Source organism: Chrysochloris asiatica, unplaced genomic scaffold, assembly GCF_000296735.1.
Source record: "Chrysochloris asiatica unplaced genomic scaffold, ChrAsi1.0 scaffold00375, whole genome shotgun sequence".
In the NCBI taxonomy this organism is placed as follows: Eukaryota; Metazoa; Chordata; class Mammalia; order Afrosoricida; family Chrysochloridae; genus Chrysochloris; species Chrysochloris asiatica.
In genome coordinates, this window is record NW_006408893.1 from 213,595 (window position 1) to 237,153 (window position 23,559).

The window sequence follows — 23,559 nt, forward strand, 5'->3', positions numbered from 1 at the left end:
ACAACCTGATATATATATAGAGAGAGAGAGAGAGAGAGAGAGAGAGAGAGAGAGATTGTTCATTGCCATCTCAAAAGACTGAAACTACCAAATTATGTATCAATAGGGAGCTGGTTAAATAAGTTATGCTATATCCATATAATAGGATATCTCGCAAATGTTAAAAAGATTGAGTATGCTCTCTTTTATTCCTATGGAAAGCTCTCCAAAGTATACTATGGAGGAGAAACACATACAAGGTGTTGAATAACATGAATAGTGTTAAAAGTGGGGACAAGAATATATGTTTATATTTATTATAAGAAAGGAGTACTGGAAGGACATTCGAGAAACTAATAGCAGTGATTAACTGTGAGTGAGGACGAGGTGGAGCTATAGGAGACTGAGAAGATCAGAGAAAGGAGAAAAGCAATATTTTTTCACTGAATATTATGTACACATAATATTGAAAATTAAAAAAAAATTTGAACCATATAGTTATATTAATTAGTCAATAATGATACTTTAAAAAATAAGACAAAATACTAATGCTGTCTATAAGCTACAAGAGTGTAGCTGAAATCATTTTTAGATTTGAAAGCTTAGAGCGCAGGCGGCCTTCTGAAGTGTATTTCTACAAGGGAATGCAGCTGTGCACCTCAGCTGGTTGTCTTTCAGGTTTACTCACTAACCTGTAAAAAACATCTTAACTACTCTGGGTGTTCATTGCTCTATATGTGTGATAGCATCATATTGCAATTGTTAATACAATAATGCAGGGTGGGGATAAAAAGTTGTTAGATAAAGATAAAATGTAAAATGTAATTAAGGCAACTCAGCATTAAACCCAATTTACTCACAGATGTGAAACGGCTGGCAGGAAGCCTGTCCCAGGAGAACACTAGGGCAGCCCTATCTAGCATTTCCTTCAGAGTCACAGAACATTTCCATTTGAATAAGACCAAGTTTGTTAAGAGAGTCTTATGAAGTCTTATGAAGAAGGTGACAAAAATGGGTAACATTGTGGCCTGGAATGTAACACTGGTTAGGCAGAGTAAAAGAGCAGGTAAATAACTGAGCCCACAAGACTGATGTTAATAAGGAGGGAGGGTCCTGTATTATTCAACAGTTTTAACCAATAATTCAGATGAAAACATACAAGGCTGACTTGTCAACTTTTATATACTCAAAGCTGGAGGGAAAGCTATTGGATGGCAGAAAAAGATTGAGAAATGACCTCAATAGATCAAGGGGTTGAATTCAAGAAGATGAAATGTAAAAGGAATAAATGTGAAGCGTGGCCTTTAAATTCAAGGACATAAATTGCATCTCCAAGACAGGACAATGGAGATGTGGCTTGGCAGCATCAAGGGTGAAAGAGTTTAGGGGATTTAGTTGAATTTAAGCTCCAGAGGAGTCAACAGCCTGAAAGAGGCTGTTTTTGTTTTTTGTTTTTTAAAAAAAGCCCATGCTTCATTGAGCTGCATTAATAACATTAATAACAGTGTCCCAAAACCAGAAAACCAATGGGCCCTCTCAAATTTGTTCTGTTCATACAACAGAATGATGCTCAATTGCATGAGGTTGGCTTGCTTTTCCTCTTCCTCTACTTTGTAAATCTGCTTACATATTTTAACTCATTTAATCCTTACAACATACCTAAAAGTACTACTGTTGTGCCCAAGTGGCAGAAGACAAGTAATAGATGAAGCACAGAGAAGTAATTTGCTCAAGGTAACACAGTTCATAAACACTCATAGGACTAGAAGCATCAGTGTCTTCTGGGGACTCTTTAGAAATGCAAATTATTGGGCCACATTCCTGATCTGCAATTTACTTAATCACAAACTCTGGGAGTAAGAACGAAAAATTTGTGTTTTAACAAGTGTTCAAGGTGACTCTGAAGTACATAAAAATTTGACAACCACTTCACTACCACTATTTTGCTTCCACATGAATAGAGGATGATTTATTTTTGTTAAGTTATTTTTGTTAAACATTGAGTCAGTTCCCACTCATAGTGACCCTGCATAGGATTTTCAAGGAGTAGTTGATGGATTTAAACTGCCAACCTTGCTGCTCAAACCAACCTTGTGGTCCATTGCTTATCCTATAGCACAAAACTTAGTCATCTCTTCTTTAGATTGCTCAGCATTGGGCCTTACGTATAGGCAGTAGCCAGTGAATATATTAATGTAGTCATATAACAAAGCTTGACTGTGCACTACCATGTACTTAGATCTGAGTTAAGTGCTTAGAGAGGTGTTCAAATAAGTGCTAAGTATAAAGTGTAGGGCAGGAGACAGACACAGGCATATGATCTATTTCATTAACACTCTAAGAAATTTAGAAATCTAATATATTTCTTTGATATGCAAATTTATCCATCTCTGGATCCATTGATCTAGGAATGATCAGTGAACCAACAGTTCATTGACTTAAAAATGATCAGGGAAGGAGTTGAATTTTATTCCAGAAAGTGAAATTGGCCATATAGAGGGTGAAGCCAACCATATACACACTTAAATTAATTGACAGTATATTTCTCCCCTGGCTTAGTGAAACAGCAATATGTCAATGATAAGTATATTAAATTTCTAAATTTCTTAGAGTGTAGTCATAATAGGTCATTTTAATCTCGACAGCTCCCATTCTTTAATAATGAATAATAAGAAGAGCAAATTAGCAGCTTGATGGAAGAAAGGAGAGTCAGAAGAAATAAAAAAAAAAGTAAGGAGGGAGAGGGAAACCAAAAAATGCATCTTTATTAAGTGTTAAAGAACACAAATGCCAAATTGTCAATTTGGGGATTTACAATTTTCATTAGGCTAGATGACTAAAATGCAAGTAAAATCTAAAATCTTGCTAAAGATAATACAAAACTGCCTGCAACCATACGTTGGCAAAGAACTTCCAGAGATTTAAGTCAGATTCAGAAGATGATGTGGAACAAGAGATGTCATTGCTGACATCAGATGGATTTTGAATGAAAGCAGAGAATACCAGAAAGATGTTTACCTGTGCTTTATTGACTATGCAAAGGCTTTCAATTGTGTGGATTCTGACAAGCTATGGACAACATTGTGGAGAATGAATATTCCAGAACACTTAATTGTGCTAGTTGAGGAACCTATACATAGACAAAGAGGCAGTTGTTTGAACAGAACAAGGGAACACCGAATGGTTTAAAATTAGGAAAGGTGTGTACCAGGGCTGTATTCTTTCACCATACTTATTCAATCTGTATGCTGAGCAAAGACTCTGAGAAACTGGATTTTATGAAGAAAAACGTGGCATCAAGATTGAAGGAAGACTCATTAACAACCTGTGATATGTAGATGATACAACCTGGGTTGCTGAAAGTGAAGAGGACTGAAAATATTTACTGATGAAGATCAAAGACCACAGCGTTTGGTATGGGTTGCATCTCAATGGAAAGAAAACAAAAATCCTCACTACTGGACCAGTAAACAACAAACATCAAGATAAATGGAGAAGAGATTGAAGTTGCCAAAGACTTCATTTCAACACTCATGAAAGCAGCGGTCAAGAAATCAAACAATATATTGCATTAGGCAAATCTGCTGCACAAGACCTTTTTAAAGTGTTGAAGAGCAAAGATGTCAGCTTGAGGTCTAAGGTGCGCCTGACCCAAGCCATGGTATTTTCAATAACCTCCTATGTATGTGAAACTTGAACAGCGAATAAGGAAGACCATAGAAGAACTGATGCATTTGAGTTACGGTGTTGGAGGAGAATGTTAAACCTACCATGGACTACCAAAAGAACAAACCAATCTGTGCTGGAAGAAGTACAGCCCGAATGCTCCTTGGAAGCCAGGATGGCCAGACTTTATTTTTCATAATTTGGACATGTTACCAGGATGGACCAGTCCCTGGAGAAGGATATCATGTTCGGTAAAGTAGAGGGTCAGAGAAAAGGAGGAAGACCCCCAATGAGATAGATTATCACAGTGGCAGCAACAGTGGGCTCAAGCTTGTGAGGTTGGTGAGGGATTGGGCAGTGTTTCATTCTGTTGTGCATAGGGTCACTATGAGTTGGTGCAGATTCGATGGCACCTAATAACAACAAACAACAGAAGACTAAGAATTTAGTTGTTCAAGATTAGGGATTTAGTTTTGTGGTTCTTTGGGCTTGTGTTTCAAGAGATATCATTTACATCTTACCAAATATCCTCACAACTATCCCCATGTATAGATGTGAAAAATGAAACTTAAAGAATGTAAGTCACTTATCCAAGGTCATCTAGCCAGTAAGTAACTAAAATCCATGGTTGCCTGCCTCTCCTACATTGCAAATTTTTTACACCATGCTATATAAGGAGCTCTGGTAGCGCAGTGGTTATGAATCAGGCTGCTAACCTCAAGGTCGGCAGTTAGAAACTACCAGCCATTCCGCGGGAGAAAGATGAGGTTTTCTGCTCCTGTAAAGATTTACAGCCTTGGAAACCCTGTGCAGGGTTACTATGACTCCACGGTATTTAACAACAACAACATCTATATACAAGAGTCTTGGTGTGGTTCTGCAGGATAATGCGCTGGACTGCAAGGTTTGTTTGAAATGCCAACTTAGCAGTTCAAACTTACCAGCAGCTCTTTGGAAATCCTATACAGGGTCAGTATGGGTCTGAACTGAGTCAACAATACATAACAACAACGTAAATCTCCATGTAAGAGTCCTGGTGTAGCACTGTAAGATTAGCACTGGATTACTAACCACAAGGTCAGTGGTTCAAACCCACCAGCAGTTCTTTGGAAACCCTATATAGGATTGCTGTGAGTCAGAGACGACTCAATGGCACTTAATAACATCTCCATATAGCATATATTTTCAAAAAAACAAACACAAAAACTAAGCAAAAACTTCTGCTTTCTCTGTTCTAACATCGCTATATTTCTTGATATAAGAGTCTATACATTGTTTTTGCTATTGTTGAATTGATTCCATCATTACTTCCTTTCTGCTCAACCACTTACAATTAATTGCCTAATATTCCTGACAGTTTATGGTCTCCAAATGTCTCTACTACTGCCTTGGCACTTAGTATATGTTAGTTGGAGTCCTAGTGTGATGTTGTAAGATAAACACAAGGTTGGTGATTCAAACCCACCAGCCGCTCCTCAGAGACCCTATACAGGGTTACTATGAGTCAGAACTAAAGTCAATGACACTTAACAACAACAATTGCTAAGTGTCATATTATATTGATATCCTGGATCTACATTATTTCCAGCAAAACTCAATTCTTAGAATTCTTTAAGGCTGTCAAATATCTTATGAATAAATAATGATTACTGAAGGAGTCCCGGTGGCATGGTGGGTTGGGTGTTGGACTGCTAACCATAAGGTCAGCAGTTCAAATCTACCAGTTGCTCCACTAGAGAAAGATGAGGCTTTCTGCTCCAATAGAGAGCTCAGAAATGCTATGCAGGTTTACTATGAGTTGGAACCAACTCAACAGCACACAACCACCACTACTACCACTAAGTCACTGTGGTTGTTGTTAAATGCCATCAAGTCAGTTCATACTCATAGTGACCCTATATAGGGTTTCTAACTGGGTTTTAACCATTGATCAGTTAGAAATCCAGTACTTATCTTACAGAAGCACTTCAGGACTCCACCAGTGTCCATTAATTGACAAAATATTAATTCAGTGTGTTGGGGCAATTACCACATTAGGACCAGATTTGGGGACAACCTGTGTATTACTTTCCTTTTCGTAAGTAATACAATATGGACTCTTCAGGTAGTATTGACATGACTACCCAGATACAAACACACTTAGTTCATGGATTTTCTAGTATTTGAGAGACATAAAGAATGCTGACATCAGTTCTGAGCAGTCAGAAACAACTGGGAGACAGGCTACAGAGAGCATTCCCAGATACATATACATAACATACCAACATTCACCATCCTGAAGGTCTAATGATCACATACACACGTTCCTACTCTCTCAAGCTGTTGGACTGGTAAATAATAACTTAATTGCAGTACTTATTCCCTTCCCTTGCCCCTTCCCTTTTTTCACATCATATTCTTGAAATTAAGAGTTTAGTTACCCACCATCACCCTTAGGGTCGCTGAGGGCAGTAGGAGGGATGATGGATGATCGATGACGTCCAAACCAACATTCCTTGGAAAACCGTCTCTTGCAGTCTTCATGCACCTGAAACAACAAGAGAAGAGAAGAGAAAAAAAAAAAAAAAAAAAAGAGGGTGGGGAAGAGAGAAAAGAACAATACTGATTAGAATTTCCTTTTTTAGATTTGGTATCACAGACACACCCCCTATGCATCTGGACACCCCTACTCTCTCTTCAGCCTGAAGTGTCCCTAAGTGTGGCCTATGAACTCTGGTCTTTTCAAAGATGACTTTCAGAAGATATCCATTTATGGATACTGAGAAGCCACTCATCCTAGGGTCTAATCTTAGTATCCTACAGAATGGGGAGATTATTTGCAGCATAAAAGGGCTACTCCTAATAATGTGCTATGGCGCTTTCATCCTTACAACAACCATGTGTGGCAGGGAAGACATTATTAGACTTATTTTAGAAAAAAGGACACATAAACCTCAGAGAAGTAAAGGGGCTTCCCTAAGATCAAACTACTGGGAAACGACAGAACTGAGACTCTGTTGCTTTTGCCCCCAAGTAGCCATTCTTTCCAATTCCCAACATCTTCAAATATCACTTCCAGGACCATTACACAGTTCCTGGGGAACATGAACTTGGCCAGGCTATTCAAAAGTAATTAAAACAGAGCCACAGAACAACCAGAGTCTTCCAAGAAGAAGCTTATGCTTCAATTGCTTCTTGTTCAGAATAATCAGTTTGAGAGATATGTCTAAATGTTTGGGTAATCTAGGTTATGGTTTCTCAAACTCAGTGCTATTATAATTTTGATTCAGATAGGTGGTTTTTTGTGTGTGTTATCTAGGTCTATCCTGTATATTTTAGGAGGTTTAGCAGCATCCCAGGCCTCTACTCACACCTCCTTCCCTCACCTTAAATTGTAATAGCCAAAATTGTCTCTGAGCACTTGGGGAAAGGGGTGCATACGGTGAAAATAATCTCCCAGTTGAGAAGCCATTATTTAAAGGCATTTCAGTGCTGTACTTAAGAATATAGTCTGTGAAGAATTATGTATGAATCAGGACTCTTCTTATTATTAGCTGTATGAATCTCACTTTTCTTATCTGTAAAATAGGGACAATAAGGCTTATTTTTTAAGGTTGTTGTAAGGATTAAAATCGACCATGTATATAAAACACTCAATGCATAGTGGCAATAATAATGTGTCAATATCCTTAACTGTTATTAATTAACAAAGATTACAAGTTTCTAGGAAATGGTCAATGTGGAACATTAATAAAAGATTTATTAAAGATAGACTCAGAATTTTTTTTTAATTGCCCATGCTGCCATACAAGAGTTAAAAATATCCCATTTGCTAGTAGGATTTGCCAGGTAAGAGCCATTAAAGAGTCTTTGAAGTTGTGTTGTGGCACTGTAGGTTAAGCAATGAACTGCTAACGAAAAGGCTGGCAGTTCAAACCCTCCAGTCCCTCCTGGAAACCCTATACAGGGTTGTTATGAATCAGAACTGACAACAACAACAACAAAGAGAGTCTTTAATTTTTCTCCCACATACTCCACAGCCAGATCTGGAAGGGCAAGATACTGTGCTCTATACAATGGAATCAGTATAATCTATTTTGGAGTAAGAGTCTAAGATCTTTATCTACGTGCATGAACAATGAAATCCAAGTCACTTCTCTCTCCAAAGCCAGGTTCTCTAAGCAGTGAGGAAATGAATCTTACTATAGAATTGCACCATAAACACTGGAAATCTTGAAGTCTTTGATAACTGCCACAGTTCTCATGACACACTGCACATTGAGAGTTGACAGACATGTTTCCTTCTATCCACTGATGTGGCATGCTTTTCTGGAAGGGAAAAAGAGACAAAATGTAGAAGTTAGAGATAAAAAGAGGAAAAGGCATAACCACTTTCCACTGCCCCATGGAGGACATAAAGGAAATTCTTCCTGGTGTTTCCCTCCCCACCTCCAATGCCAGTGACTAATGACTTATGGAAGTGGGAAACGTTCATTTTTTGAGATTGGTTTAATTGTGAACTTGGGGAAAAAGTCTACTTGTGGGTGTCTTGAGGGAAGAAGAAATCTCCCTTTCTATGTGTGTCTTGGCTAAAAGGGAAATGAAAGAGGATGACTGTCGGAAAGTATGACTGGCACTCACTAGTTCATCTGCAGGCAAAAGAAGGTCATCAGTGATAGACAAAGTATTCCACTTGCAGTCTTTGCTTGCTCTCAAAGCACATATTCTGTGAGATTTGATTTTGCAGACTATGAGAGAAGGAAGAAAAAAATGGGTATAAATCTGGTGACAACAAATGAATAAGTTTATCTAAGTTTCTATGAAAGGTAGAGCCCAGATTCATTCTAAATACTTCTGATCCACCTCCAAAGGTCTATTTTCCATGTGATCCAGTTCCTTTTAAGTCTGACTGAATGATTCCTAAGTATTCCAACTTGATTGGAAATTGAGGGTAAGAATTAGGTGATTTCTGACTTTCCAAGCCTTGTGACCACTTTGTCCCATTCCCCCATACCAAATCATCCATTTTCTTTTATAAGAATTCCCCCTTAATATCAGTTTCCTCCCACCTCCTTTCCCTAGTCTGTTCTCAGGTTTAGCCTCACACAAGAGTCTATGACCTAGTGTGAGTCAATGATACTATAGCCACATTCTCCCATATCCCCATGCACTGAGCTCCACTTCATAAAGGAATCAGGAAGGTACCTTCACAGATGATAATATTTCTAGATAAAGCAGGAATCCTCTCGCGACAAACATTGCAGTGCTGGGTCCTGCTACTGTGGCTGGAGTACCAGTAATGCATGCCAACAAGGAAAGGGTTGTTTTCTGCTGCAGGTATCTAAAATAAATAAAAGAGAAAAGATTTGAAAGGAGAGTTAATCACAAAGACAGATTAGAGAAGGTCAGAAACTAGGTTTCAGAGTGTGTGAATGGTGAAACTTAAAATTGAAGTCAATACCTAAGAAACCTCCCATTTCTGATGGCCAGTGCTTTTGAATAGGGAAAAATGATAGGGGGTCAGATCTTGGAATAGGAGCTGAAGGCCAGGACAATGATTTTTATGCTGTTTGTCCAAACAGCTGCTTTGGTTTAGTCTAAGCAAAAACTAGTTCTGTTGGTGTTGGCCTGATTCTCTTTGAGTATCAAGCAAAAGGAGGTAAGAAGTTGGAAATTCAGTGATATCCAAGGCAGGGAAGGACATAAAGCTCTGTCCCTGGGTCAAGCTGTAGCTACCTCTTAGAGATCTAGCTTCCTTCCTGCTCCTGCTATTGCCAGGTGAGTAAAGCATTGCTTTACTTGGACAACAGTTTCAACTTAAGGGATGCTTGCCCAATAATTATTCTCTGAATATCACATTCTAATGGACCACTGGTTTCCTGGTTAATCAATCAATTAATTAATTAAACAATTGAACAATTGTTCATTGTGGTTGTTGTTAAGTGCCGTCAACTCAGTTCCGACTTATAGCCACCCTGTATAGTGTTTCTAAGACTGTCAATTTTTGCGGGAGCAGCAAATGTCATCTTTCTCCCAGAGAGGCTGGTGGGCTCAAACCGCCAACCTTGTTGTTCAAAGTCCAGCGCATATCCTACAGATCCACCATGCTACCCATTGTTTATTGTAGTAAAATGTTAAATTTGCCACTTTAACCATTTTAAGTGGAATTGATTATATTCACAATGCTGTGTCAGCATCACAATGATATATTTCTTCAACTTTTTCATCACTGCAGGAACACTGTATTCATTAAGCAATTATTCTCCCCTTTCCCACCCTCTGGTAATACTAATCTACTTTATGTCTCTGCATTTGTCTGATCTAGGTATTTCAAATAAGTGAGATCATACAATATTTGTTCTTTTGTAGCTGGCTTATATCATTTAGCATAATGTTTTCAAGATTTATTTGTGTCATAGCATGTACCAATATTTCATTTATCTTTATGACTGACTGATATTTTATTTTATATAGATACTACATTTTGTTTAAACACTTTCATTGTTTCTATATTTTCATATTGTGAATAATGCTACAATGAATTTTGATGTATGCATATCACTTTGAGTTCCTGCTTTCAATTATTTTTGGTATATACCTAGGAGTAAACTTGCTGGGTCAATAAGATCACTCATCTGTCAGTTTGTCGTACTGTGGTGGCTTGTGTGTTGCTGTGATGCTGGAAGCTATGCCACTGGTATTTTAAATACTAGCAGGGTCTCTCATGGTGGACAGGTTTCAACTGAGTTTCTAGACTAATGCAGACTAGGAAGTAGAGGAGGCAGTCTACTTTTGAATGTTTAGCCACTGGAAACCATATGAATAACAGCAGAACATTGTCTGACATAGTTCCAGAAGATTACAACATAACATTATGAATAGCACCAGAATAGTTTCAGATATAGTACCAGAATATGAGCTCCTCAGGTTGGAAAGTAAACAAAATATGATTGGGAAAGAGATGCTTCCCCAAAGTAGAGTTGACCATGATGACATGAATGGAGTAAAGCTTTGGGGATCTTCATTTGCTTAAGGGGCACAACTCAAAATGAGGAGAAGCACCTAAAAACATCTATTAATAATTGGAACATGGAATGTATGAAGTATGAATCTAGGAAAATTGGGAGCTGTCAAAAATAAAATGGGATGCATAAAGATTGTTGTTGTTCTTAAGTTCCGTCAAATTGGTTCCAACTCACAACCACCCTGTATAGAGTTTCCAAGAAGTGGCTGGTAGGTCTGAACTGCTCACCTTACAGTTCAAATTGACTCCTTCAATGAGAGACTGATCAGACATGCAATCAAGATGTATAGATAATTACTGGTGATTGGAATGTAAATGTTGGGAGCAAAGAAGAAGGATCAGTTAATTGGAAAATATTGCCTTGGTGATAGAAATTATACTGGAGACCGCATGACAGAATTTTGCAAGATCAATATCTTATTCATTGCAAATATCTTTTTTTAAACAACATAAAAGACATGATCTTTACTACACATGATCTTCACTATATGGAATGCACATGATCTCCACTATATGGAATATACAAAAAGCAACTTGACTAAATCTGTGAGAATTTGTTGTTGTTAAGTGCCATTGAGTCAGTTCTGACTCATAGCGAACTTGTATAGTGTTCCAGAGGACCAGATGGTGGGCTTGAACCATTGATCTTGCAGTTAGCAGTCCAGTGCTATACCAGACTGTTGGAAAAGCTCAATATTATCAGTCCAAAAAAGGCCAGGGGCAGACTATGGAACAGATCATCAATTGCTTATATGCAAGTTCAAGCTGACATTGAAAAACATTATTAAGACAAGGAGAGCCAAAAATAATAACCTTGAACATATCCCACCTGAATTTAGAGACCATCTCAAGAACAGATTTGATACATTAGATACTAATGACAGAATACCAGAATACTTGTGGGATGACATCAAGAACATCATACAGGAAGAAAGCAAAAGGTCATTAAGAAGACAAGAAAGAAAAAAAAGACCAAAATAGACGTCAAAAGAGATTCTGAAACTTGTTCTCTAGCATAAAGCTGCTAAAGCAAATGGAAGAAATTAGGAAGTGAAAGAGTTGAACAGAAAATTTCCAAGGGCAGTTCAAGGAGACAAAGTCAAGACCTGGAGTGAGAAAACCAAAAGGGAAGAATACACTCAGCATTTCTCAAGCTGAAAGAACTGAAGAAGAAGAAGAAAAAAAAAAATCAAGATTCAACTTTTTTTTAAACAACATAAAAGCGAATGATTTTATGGGGAAAATACTGAATGATGCAGAAAGCATCAAAAGAAGATAGTAGAAATATAGAGTCACTGTACCCAAAAGAAATTGTCAAAGTTTAACCATTTCAAAAGGTAGCATATGATCAAGAGCCATGAAGACTCGGGTATAGTGAAAACATTAGCAAAGAAAAAGGCTCTGGGAATTGACTGGATACAATTTGAAATCTCTCAATAAACTGATGCAGAATGATCTATGCCAAGAAATTTGAAGACAGCTACCTGGCCAACTGATTGGAAAATATCCAAATTTGTGCCCATTCCAAAGAGAGGTGACTCAACAGAATACAGAAATCATGGAGTAAAATTATTAATATGACAGGAAGGTAAAATGTTACTGAAGATAACTCAAACGAGGTTACAACAGTACATTGTCAGGAAACTGCCAGAGGTTCAAGCTGGATTCCGAAGAGGATGGGTCTTGATTGAAAGCAGAGAATTCCAGAAAAACGTTTACCTGTGTTTTATTGACTATAAGGCTTTTGACTGTGTGGCTCATGACAAACTGTAGACAACATTGAGAAGAATGGGTGTTCCCGAACATTTAATTTTACTCATGAGGAACCTGTACATAGACCAAGAGGTAGTTGTTAGAACAGAACAAGGGGGTACTGAATGGCTTAAAATCAGAAAAGCTGTGTGTTAGAGTTGTATTCTTTCACCACCCTTATTCAATATGTATGCTGAGCAAATAATCCAAGAAGCTGGACTATATGAAGAAGAACGTGGCATCAGGATTGGAGGAAGACTCATTAACAACCTGCGATATGTAGATGATACAAAGTTGCATGCTGAAAGTGAAGAGGACTTAAAATACTTACAGATGAAGATCAAAGACCACAGCCTTTAGCATGGGTTAAACCTCAATGTAAAGAAAACAAAAATTCTCACAACTGTATCAATAAATAACATCATGATAAATGGAGAAAAGATTGAAGTTGTCAAAAACTTTATTTTGCTTGGCTCCACTATCAACCTTTTCTCATGGAAACAGCAGTCAAGAAATTAAAGGACATGCTGCATTAAGCAAATCATTTGCATAAGACCTTTTTAATGTGTTCAAGAACAAAGATGTCAGTTTGAGGACTAAGGTGTGCCTGATACAAGCCATGGTACTATTCAATAGCCTTATATGCAATGTGAAAGTTGGGTAAAAAATAAATAAGACCATAGAAGATTTGATGCATTTGAATTATGATGTTGGAGAAGTACCATGGACTGCCAGAAAAACAAACAAATAACTGTGCTGGAAGAAGTTCATCAGAATGCTCCCTAGACGCCAGGATGGCGAAGCTTCATCTTTCATACTTTGAACTTGTTGTCTGGAGGGAAGTCTCTGGAGAAGGACTTGTAATAGCAAGACTTGTAATACATACTTATCTAGGATTTGGATGCATTGTTTCCTTATGAACTAGGATACACTGGTATGGCACTGTAGCATAAGCGCTAGACCACAAGGTCAGTGATTCAAACTCATCAGCCACTCCTCAGAAACCCTATATAGGTTTGTTATGAGTTGGAAGTGACTCAATGACAACAACAACAACAGGCCTTTTTACTTGTTGACATAGATTAAAAATCCATTTTTAAGACAGATCCAAAACTGTTGCATACACACAAACCAATGATATCTGAATGTTAAGGAAGGTAGTTTAAGTCTTTTAGTTGGTGGTTATTAGGTTTTTGTGTTTGAATTTTATCCTCTCAGAAGTATTTAGGAGAATACACTTGTGCAAAGAGTCCATTGCTCCAATCAGATTCTTTGCTGTTCTAGGGAAGCTAAGGGTATTTTTTCCATCTCCAGAATCCCTTTCAGCATAATCCAGTACCCAGACATGCACATTGATTATTTATCTACTAGTTAAATAAGATCCTGTTAGTCCAGGTGCTTCATAACTCTAAAGCACTAGCCAAATATTAGGATGAAATAGTATTATGTAAAATACATTAAATTCATGAAATACATCCATCAAGCACAGAATCTTCTGAAGATGTAATTCCTTAAAGGAATCTTGCTTGAGATGGCTTATATTATGAACAGTGGTGTTTAGATCAATCAGAGTCAGTGATGTGTGCTGTCACTTGAATGTAACTTCTCTGATAGAATCAAGGTTTGTGTAACTAGAGCAGGCTAGGTCCTCCCAGGACAGCCATTGGTAGGGTGAATATGTTGTCCAAATCAGGGCACTTTCAACAATGAAATGTTGTTAAATGCTGTCGAGTCTGTTCCGATTCGAAGTGACCATGTATAGGGTTTCCAAGGCTGTAAACCTTTGCAGAAGCTCTGGTAGCATAGTGGGTTATATGTTGGGCTGCTAACTGCATCAGCAGTTTGAATTCACCAGCTGCTCAATGGGAGAAAGATAAGGCTTTCTGCTCCTGTAAAGATTTACAACCTCTGAAACCCTATACAAAGTTGCTATAAGTTGGGAACAACTTGATGGTACATAACCAGCCGTCAAATCTTTGTGGGAGCAGACAGTCTCAACTTTTTCCCAAGGACAACAGGCATTAATAATTGTACTGGGAGAACAGGCACAAATCACTAGCCATAGAGACACTTTCCATAAGCTAGAAAGTCACTTAGCCACTTTGAACTTATTTGTTGATCTATGAAACTCAGTTGCCTGGCTTAGTATTTCTATATCCTAATCACAAGAGGGAGACTTGGTGTGGTGCTAAAAGGATAAGTACTGGACTGGCAACTGCAAGGTTGGCAGTACAAACCCACATGCTGGAATGGAATGAGCAGCACCCAACACCAACAATCACAAGGGAAGGGGACTAGAAGACAGAGAGAAGAAAAATAGTTAGGCAAGAGAATTGAAGATGTCTTTCCAAGAGAATGGGTTAAGAGTTGGAAGATCTAAGATCTGAATTCCTGCACGATAAACTGTGATTTTTGACAAGGAAACTGAACCTCTCTGAAGCCATTTTCTCATTTGCTTAGTGAAATCATAAACTTTTGAAGCTGAAAGGAATCTTGAGTTCATCTAGTGTAACTGCCAAACTAAAAAATTAATTTTCTGTATAATACTCTGAGAAGCAGTTATTCAAATGATTTGCTTGTAAAACTTTTAATGACATGGAGGCTCTTTACCTCATGAGGCAGTTTACACCATTCCTTCAGCTCCCACAGAGTGTTAGAAAGTTCTTTCTAACTATATTTCTAACTACATTTTCTAGACCAAAATGTAAGAAAAAAAACTTTAGATTTAGATTTTTAGGAATATTAATGGTAAAACATTGAATTCCTTATCTTTGGAAGTATTCAAATAAAGGTTACATGACTTCTGACCTCCAGATGCTCTGGAATTTAGAATCCATAGTCTAGATGATGTTTAAAATCTGTTTCTGATCCTAAAGTCGATGATTCTATGGCAAGTCATTAGAAAGAGCTAACCTTTTACTCTAGTTTCCAGAGAAGCTCCGTATTTCCAATTTTTATCTTTTCTGTTCTTCTTTTCAGTCCCCCAGATTCAAATCTTTCATCTCCCCATGACTCCTGATCTGGATGCCTTTCTCCATCTATTTAGGTTCTCTCTCATTCCCAATCTAGTATTTACTATATGTGTCCCACACTTATTTCCTCATTCTGGGCCTTAATTCCATTTTACCTCAGTGTCTGGCCTCATTTTTTCTGTTGTTTAATTGATCCCATCTTTCTAATGTGTCCCTCTGACTAGCTATCTTCCCTTTCCAATCTCTTCAACTGAGCTTTGATGACATTGTAAATCTTCTCTACTCCTGACATTCAAAACCCTACAATTGGTCCTAACTTATTTACCTCTTCAGAAATATATCTTAGAGTCACTTTTCCACACTCATCTAATTAAATGGATTTCCTTTTTACTGTATTCCAAAAAGACTCTGTTTTTCTGTTATTCAGCTTTTACTTACATCAGCTACCCTGCTCAGAATACCCCTGTTCTTGCCCTAGTCCCCTGCCACCAATAAAACCATATCTATCCTTCAAAGTTTGTCTAAAATCTCTCCTGTATTAACTCAGTACTCTAGTCCACACTTATGTCTTTTATCCTGAACTTCTATAACACATTACTGTCTCTTATATTAATATGGCAACCTATAACGCACTGCCATACAACATCTCTAAACAATGTTATTCATCTCAAGTTCTGTTGTTAAGCTGTTTCTTTTGTATGCTTGTTTCCATAACGACTTTAGAATACGAATTGCAGCCAAGAGCCAGGGCTGCATCTTCTGTTCTACTCCCTATGGTATACAACTAGGTACCTAGTAGGGGACCACTCATTAATGTGTACTGACTTGATTCCAATAGACTATCCAATGACTTTGTGGTGACTTTAATAGACCACTAAATTCATGATTAATCTTTTTCATCCTACTTGTCAGGTACTCATAGTGACAGAGGATAGAATAAGGTATATATGGAAGAAAACACATTTGATTGTCTAATCCTCAAGCAAGACACATTGCTTGGTGTTGGTGGTAAGGCATTCCACTATTGGCTAAATAGTGGGATTTAGGTCTCTGGAGACACTCCACAGAGATGTGACTACAACATAATCTTTATAACTCTTCCAAGAGAGTAAGCATGCAGGTAATTAAAAAAAATTTTTTTAATTCTACTTTGTGTTGGTAATTAAATCAAGTCAGGAATGATGTTTCAATTCTCTGGTGAGTGTCTCTGGTATATTTCACATTCTTGGACCCAAAATAAAAATTTAGAATATCCTACGTGACCTTTTATGTCAAATTAAAAATGTAACATGATTCACGGGACGCACTCCTATTTAAATAGTGGTAAATCAAAGGAAGGAAAAATATTAGTTCACAGGGGTGAGACTGGGAGGAGATCACTGAATTTATCATTTGTGTGTGTGTGTGTTCACCTCTAATTCTACTCCACAGTTGCATGTGGGAGTGGCGAAGGAGGAAAGTTGTATTTCTCCATCAGGGAAGGAAGGGGAAAATAAAGAAGGAGGGAAATGCTGGGTGCTAAGTCATGTAAAGATAATCCTCAGATTACAAGCAAAGTGACACTCAAATAAGCATATAGAATGTGTGCCTTTGAAACAGTACCCAGGCTCCATCTCCGTCAGCTTGTCATGTTTCCCCATCATTGCCATGGGTAGCAAAATGTATAGTTACAAGACTAAGTGGTCAAAATCTGAGAAATCTAGGGGAGTAGAGATGGATGGTTTTTCTCCATAGCAAATTTTTTACTTTTAAGTCCCATTAGGTACCATTGCACATTCTTGCACTGTGCCACCACAAATGTTGAGTACTAGTTAACTGTTTAAGACATCAGGTTCTTTTGGGGGCTGGATTCATATTCCTTTTTATCTACAAGAAACATCACATTAAATCCTTGCTTTAAGATGAACCATTACTTCTCCAAACCCTTGCTCTAATATTGCGCTCAAATTCATTTGTTCAATCAATAAATATTTATTGAGCATCTACTATGCATCAGACACTGCTGTAAGTTAAAAAACAAACAAACAAAAATTAGGTGACTTCTGACTTGTGGTAGGGCTGCAGAAGAGGGGGCTGAAAGCATGGACCATAGTTTAAAGGATGGTACCACTTGATGCAGGGAAGAGGAAGACTGTCTTATAGTTTGTTTTGTTTTTCAAAGACAAACAGGAACTCTGCTAAGCTTTGAGAAAGATTGCTGTTGTTATGTGCCGTAGGGTCGAGTTCTTTCTCCCGCGGAACCGCTGGTAGTTTCAAATTGCTGACCTTGAGGCTCGCAGGCCAATTCGTAACCACTACACTACCAGAGCTCCTTTGCTCCTTGTTAATCTCTCTACAAGTCTTTTGTGGTGGACAGAAAACAGAGAGACAGAATGGTGTAGTAGTTAAGGACACAGGATTTGGGGAGGGTGGCACAAGATAGCATTGCTAGTAGTCACACACTTCTGTCCCTTCTAAAACAAATTCAGAAGCAAATAAGCAAAAACCGATGAAATTGTAGATATGGAAGAACAAAGTGAGCACAAAATCTAGAATACAGACAGTGGGGTAGTGAGGGTACTCTAAACTTAACTCTCAGGCAGAAAGCCTGAGAGTCCTGGTTAGAGGGTTGGAGCACCGCAGAGAGCACAAAGTGGGTCAGATCCAGGACAGCACAGCTCTATGAGCACAATGAAGACTGGAGCTAGTATGAGTCCTGGGAAAGAGTAGCACACAGTGGTCATAGTACATGAACAGTTAGGCCTGGAATAGAGAGGCATGGTTTGTACAGCACCAACTGAGACATTTGAGCAGTTGGACTTGGGGAAGAGAGGCTCAGCAATGCAGGAGGGCACTCCCATGAGTCCTGGGAAACAGCGGGGCAGTGGGTTCAGCACAGGTGAGATAGAGAGGTGCAGCCGGAACCACCTGGGCAGTCAGTTCTGGGATAGAGTGGACTTGAAAGCATAACACAGGCTGGAGTTTCTGTGCCATGTGAGAAAGAGCAGCATGGGGAGCATATGAGTTCTTGAGTTCATGAACACTCAGATCGGAGACAGAAAGACTTGGTGAGCATAGTGTGGGTCAAACAACTGAGCAGTTGGACTGAGGTAGAGCAGTTCAGTGAACATAGCAAGAGCTGCAGTTTTTGTGAATCTCAGGAAGAAGCAATGAGGTAAGCACAGCACAGACTGGGGTTCATGAACAGTAATGACGTATATATTAATGAATTATTAATAGCTGTTGCTTCCAGGGTGGGACTCTGAGTCTGTTGTGGCTGAGACAACACTCCCAAGAGAAGAGTCTTGTAATGTGTCTGTGTGTGCTGCAGATCCTGGGTGAAGGGGAGTCTAGTAAATGAGTTGCACAGCTGGCGCTTACAAGTGGAGGGGGGATTGGTGGTAAGCAATTAAAGACAGTCTGTAATCACAAATGAGGGGTGCAGGACTGGAGAGGCCTAGCCAGTATCCCTGGGGCAAAGTCTGGTATTGGAGTAATATGATCAGCATCCCCAATATCTGATAGGAAGGCAACAATAGCAAATACTACAAGCCATAGAGTTTGGTGCTAAAGTGGCATGGTCAGCACTTCCACTAAGGGAAGCTAGAGATGAGACAGTGACAGTCAGCGCCCCTGTGCAAGAAGATCAAAAGGGAAGAGATAAGAATAAATGTGAACAGACACAGAATTTGGAGTATAAGCAAAGAACAACAATTTTCAATGATCTAAAATAGTAATAATAATAACAATGAGGAAAAAACATAAATGCTAGATAAGGAGAAAAACCTAATATCCAAAGTTATCACAATAAAATAGATTAATGTCCTGATTACTACAATCACAAAGCATATGAAAAGGTAGGAAAGGATAGCCCATGTAAAAGATCAAAATAAGGGGACAGAAACTGTCCCTAAGGGAGGACAGATAATGAAATCACTAAACAGACTTTAAAACAGTAGTAGTAAGCATGCTCAAAAAGTTAAAGGAAAACACAGAAAAAAAAAAAAAAACAACACTAAAGGAAATTAGGAAAATAATAGAACAAATTAAGAGTTTGAGTAAGGATACAGACATAATATAAAAGTATAAATACTGAAAAGCACAATAACAAAAATGAAGAGTTCTCTGGAAGGATTCAGCAGCAGATTTGAATTGGCAGAAGGAAGAAGAAACAAATTTAAGGATTGTTGTTGTTAAGTGCCGTCGAGTCGGTTCCGACCCATAGCGACCCTGTACAGGGTTTCTGAGGGTGTAAATCTTTACGGGAGTAGAAAGCCTCATCTTTCTCCCGCGGAGCGGCTGGTAGTTTCGAACCACTGACCTTAAGGTTAGCAGCCCGATTCATAACCGCTACGCTACCAGAGGGCAATTGAAATTGTTCAGTCTGAGGATCAAAAAGAAAAAAGAAAAAAAGAGTGAATAAAAATGAGCAAAGTCTAAGGGAAAAAGTGGAACACCATAAATTGGAATACTTTGTGCCTTGTGGAAGTCCCAGAAAGAGAAGAGAGAGAGAAAGGGACAGAAAGAATTTTTCAAAAAGAAGAAGAAGAAAAAAAAAAAAGGCTGAAAACTTTTACAAGTATGACAAAAGACAGGAGCTTACTCATCAAAAAAGATTAGTGCCTCCAAATAGTATAAATTTAAAAGAACCTCACTAAGACATGACATAATAAAAGTTTTGAAATCCAAGGACAAAGAGAAAATTTTGAGAGCAGCAAGAGGAAAGTGAAGTATCCCATATAAGGGATCCTTACTATGATTAAGTGCCTATTTCTCCTAAGAAATCATTCAGGCAAGAAGATAGTAGAATGATGTATTTAAAATGCTGAAAGAGAATAACAAGCTGTCAGCCAATAATACCATTACGTTTCATTCAAAAATGAAGGTGAAATTAAGGCAACGGTCATAAGGCAGTAACTTGAAGTTCTACATACACGGGGATTGTCCCATTAAAGGAAATGTCTTGTCAAGTACACAGGCCAGATTTAAGGCATTTTTAGTTGTTGAGTGCAAGGGGGCTCCAAAAAACTGGTGAAAATGGAATGTAAATATAATTAATTTTTCCATGAAATGTTTAAAGGCCCCTCATATAACTTATATGTCCTTCATGCTTTATGACAAAAGCACACAAAAAAAGAAAAAAAAAATCTATATCTATATATCTATATGGTATTGTTGTTAAGTGCCATTGAGTTGGTTCAGACTCATAGCCACCTTGTATAGAGTTTCTGAGGCTGTAAATCTTTATGGGAGCAGAAACTCTCATCTTTCTCCCATGGAATGGCTGGTAGTTTTGAACTGCGGACCTTGAGGCTAGCAGCCTGACTTGTAACCACTACACTACCAGAGCTCTTTATATGGAGCCCTGGTGAAACAATGATCAAGCTACTAGCTGAAAGTTTGGTGGTTTGAACCCACCCTGAGGCTCAAAAGATCTAGCATCTATTTTTGCAAAGTTTACAGTCAATAACACCCAATGGAGCATTTCTACTCTGTCACATGGGGTTGCTATGAGTAAAAATTGACTGGATGGCACCCAATAATTTTTATGTATGTATGTATATATATATATATATATATATATATATATACACACACACACACATATACATATGTATCCTGGTGTGGCGCTATACGATAAGCACTTGACTATAAAGTTGATTTGAACTGCAGGGTCAGTGGTTCAAACTCACCAGCTGCTCCTTGGAAACGCGATACAAGGTTGCTGTGTGTTAGAACCTACTCGATGGCACTTAACAATATATATGTTTTTGTTGTTGCTAAGTGCTGTCAAGTCAGTTTCGACTCATAGTGACCTTATATAGGATTTCTATGTGGAGTTTTGGTGTGGCACTGTGGGATAAAGGACTGGGTTGTAAGGTTGGTCTGAACTGAAAGATGGGTGGTTCAAACTTACCAGCGGCTCCTCGGAAACCCTATACAGGGTCACTATGAGTTGAAACTGATTCTATGGCACTTAACAACAACAAACATACACACACACATATATAATTTAAAATTAAATTATAAGGTATCCAAGGTATAAAAGTGGTGGCTCCATAGGATAAGCACGGGACTGCAAACCACAAGGTTGGAATTTCGAGTCCACCAGCTGCTCCTTGGGGGAAAGATGAGGCTTTCTGCTTCTGCAAAGATTTAAAGCCTCAGAAACCCTATACAGGGTCACTATGAGTCAGAACTGACTCCATGGCACTTAACAAAAACAACAAGGTATAAAAATATAATTGGAAAAAACAACAGAAGCAGATACATCACACAACTCTCTACAACAAAGATATGAGAAATAAAATGAAACAGACACAGATGAAAATCCTGGAACCCTGAACTTCAGAGGAAAGGTTAGAGAAGTGGACTGAGTGCTTGCTGGAAGGAGAAGTTGAGCAGGGAAATTCAGAGAGGGAGACTGACTTGTGAATAGCAGGGCAGACTTGGCACACCATCTTGGGAACAGCATTGGCAACAGAAGGTAGCCTGACATAGCAAATTTACACATGCAACGGGAAAGGTGTGATTCTCTCCCCCCCCCACTCCCCCACCCCCGTGCTCTCATGGTGGCAAGAGGGCTGACCAGCTCCCAACCTCATTCACCCCCAGTGCAAATCCTACCCTCTCAGAATTTGGAGCCATATGGTCGAGGGCCACGCCAGTGTGAGCAGGGGTTGACTGTGCTGCTTTGGTGAGCCGCTTTGTTACCTGGATTCAGGCAGGCCCAGTTCTAGACCTACAGAACCCACAGAGCCACAAGACCAGGATTTAACCAATCACCCTGCCCCCCAACTGTCCTGTGATCCTAATAGACACTGAAACCAGCTGTATCAAGGGCCTCCACAAACTCCTTCTGGATTGAGTGCTCTGAACATAGATAACACCAAGGTTAACAGGAACTCCATCTAGAGCCAGGAACTCACACTCAGCTTGTGAGCTCCTTGGCTTGCAGAACCTTCTCCCCCCGCCCCCGCACCATTGGTTTCTTCTCTTAGGGTTCAACAGGTACACTGCTCTTTTCTTTTGTTTTGGGGCTTGGTTTTCTCCACTTCTTGTTTCATTGTTTTGTTTGATTATTCTTTCTTCTCTTTCCATTCTCTTGAAGAAAACCCACAAGTAAAATGAGCTCAATGCAGAAAATTATGTGGAGCAAAGAAACCAGTAACACCACACAAATACAAAATGACAGCAATCATACCTATCATACCTAGCAATAATTATACTGAATGTAAATGGATTAAATGCACCAGTCAAGAGAGAGAGAGCAGAATGGATAAGAAAACAGGATCCTTCAATATGCTGTCTACAAGAGACACATCAAAAAGATGGAGACAGCCTGAATTCCCAACAGAAGAATGGTTAAGCTGGTATGGCGCTGTGGGATACACATTCAATGTCCAAGATTGGTTTGAACCACAAGGTTGAGTGTTCAAACTAACCAATTGCTCCTTGAAAACCCTGTACAGGGTCGTTATGAGTTGGAACCAACTCAACAGCACTTGACAAGAATGACAACAACAAATACATACAATGGAATACTACACAACATTGAAGAATAAAAATGAATCCACAAAATACCTCACAACATGGATGAATGTGGAGGACTTTATGCTGAATGACATTAATCAATCACAAAAGGAACAATATTGTGTGAGACCAATGTTATAAAAAGTTAAGAAAAGATTTTCTTGATAAAAGAAACAATCTATGATTATTACAAGGGGATGGAGTAGAGGGGAAGGGCAATTATTCACTGGTTAGAGGGTAGACCAATGTTAACATGGCTGAAAGGGCAGGCAATATAAAACAAGAAGAAGGTTAGCAGAGGAAAGATGAAGGCAGCAGGAGACTTAGGGAGGAATGAAATAGTTAAAATGAATAGCGGTAAGATAGATTGGCCAGGTGGCAGCATCGATGGATTCAAGCATGGCAACAATAGTGAGGTTGGCCCAGGATCGGGAAGTGTTTCGTTCTGCTGTGCATAGGGTCGCTATGGGTCATTACCGACTTGATGGCACTGAACAACAACAACAAATACTGTTTACTCTTGGTACATGGAAGAGATTGCAGTTATTGTAATGAAAAGTATATGATTTATTGAATGTAAAACTGATAATCTGCTCTGTAACCTTCACTCAATTCACAATAAAAAGCTAAAAAATGAAGATAAAACAACACATATAGGAGGAAGGTTACCACAAA

The 23,559-nt window shown here is 38.6% G+C and overlaps 1 protein-coding gene across 1 annotated transcript in view; it reads right to left on the reverse strand.

Annotated features, from left to right (window-relative positions):
• Window positions 1-23,559, reverse strand: part of DGKK (diacylglycerol kinase, kappa) — a 101,580-nt gene that overhangs the window by 50,892 nt on the left and 27,129 nt on the right. The window contains exons 3-6 of the mRNA XM_006876355.1: window positions 8,830-8,965; window positions 8,266-8,372; window positions 7,828-7,953; window positions 6,070-6,172 (exon numbers count right to left, since the gene is read on the reverse strand). Coding sequence (XP_006876417.1) covers window positions 6,070-6,172; window positions 7,828-7,953; window positions 8,266-8,372; window positions 8,830-8,965 — 472 coding nt within the window. The remainder of the gene's footprint in view (window positions 1-6,069; window positions 6,173-7,827; window positions 7,954-8,265; window positions 8,373-8,829; window positions 8,966-23,559) is intronic.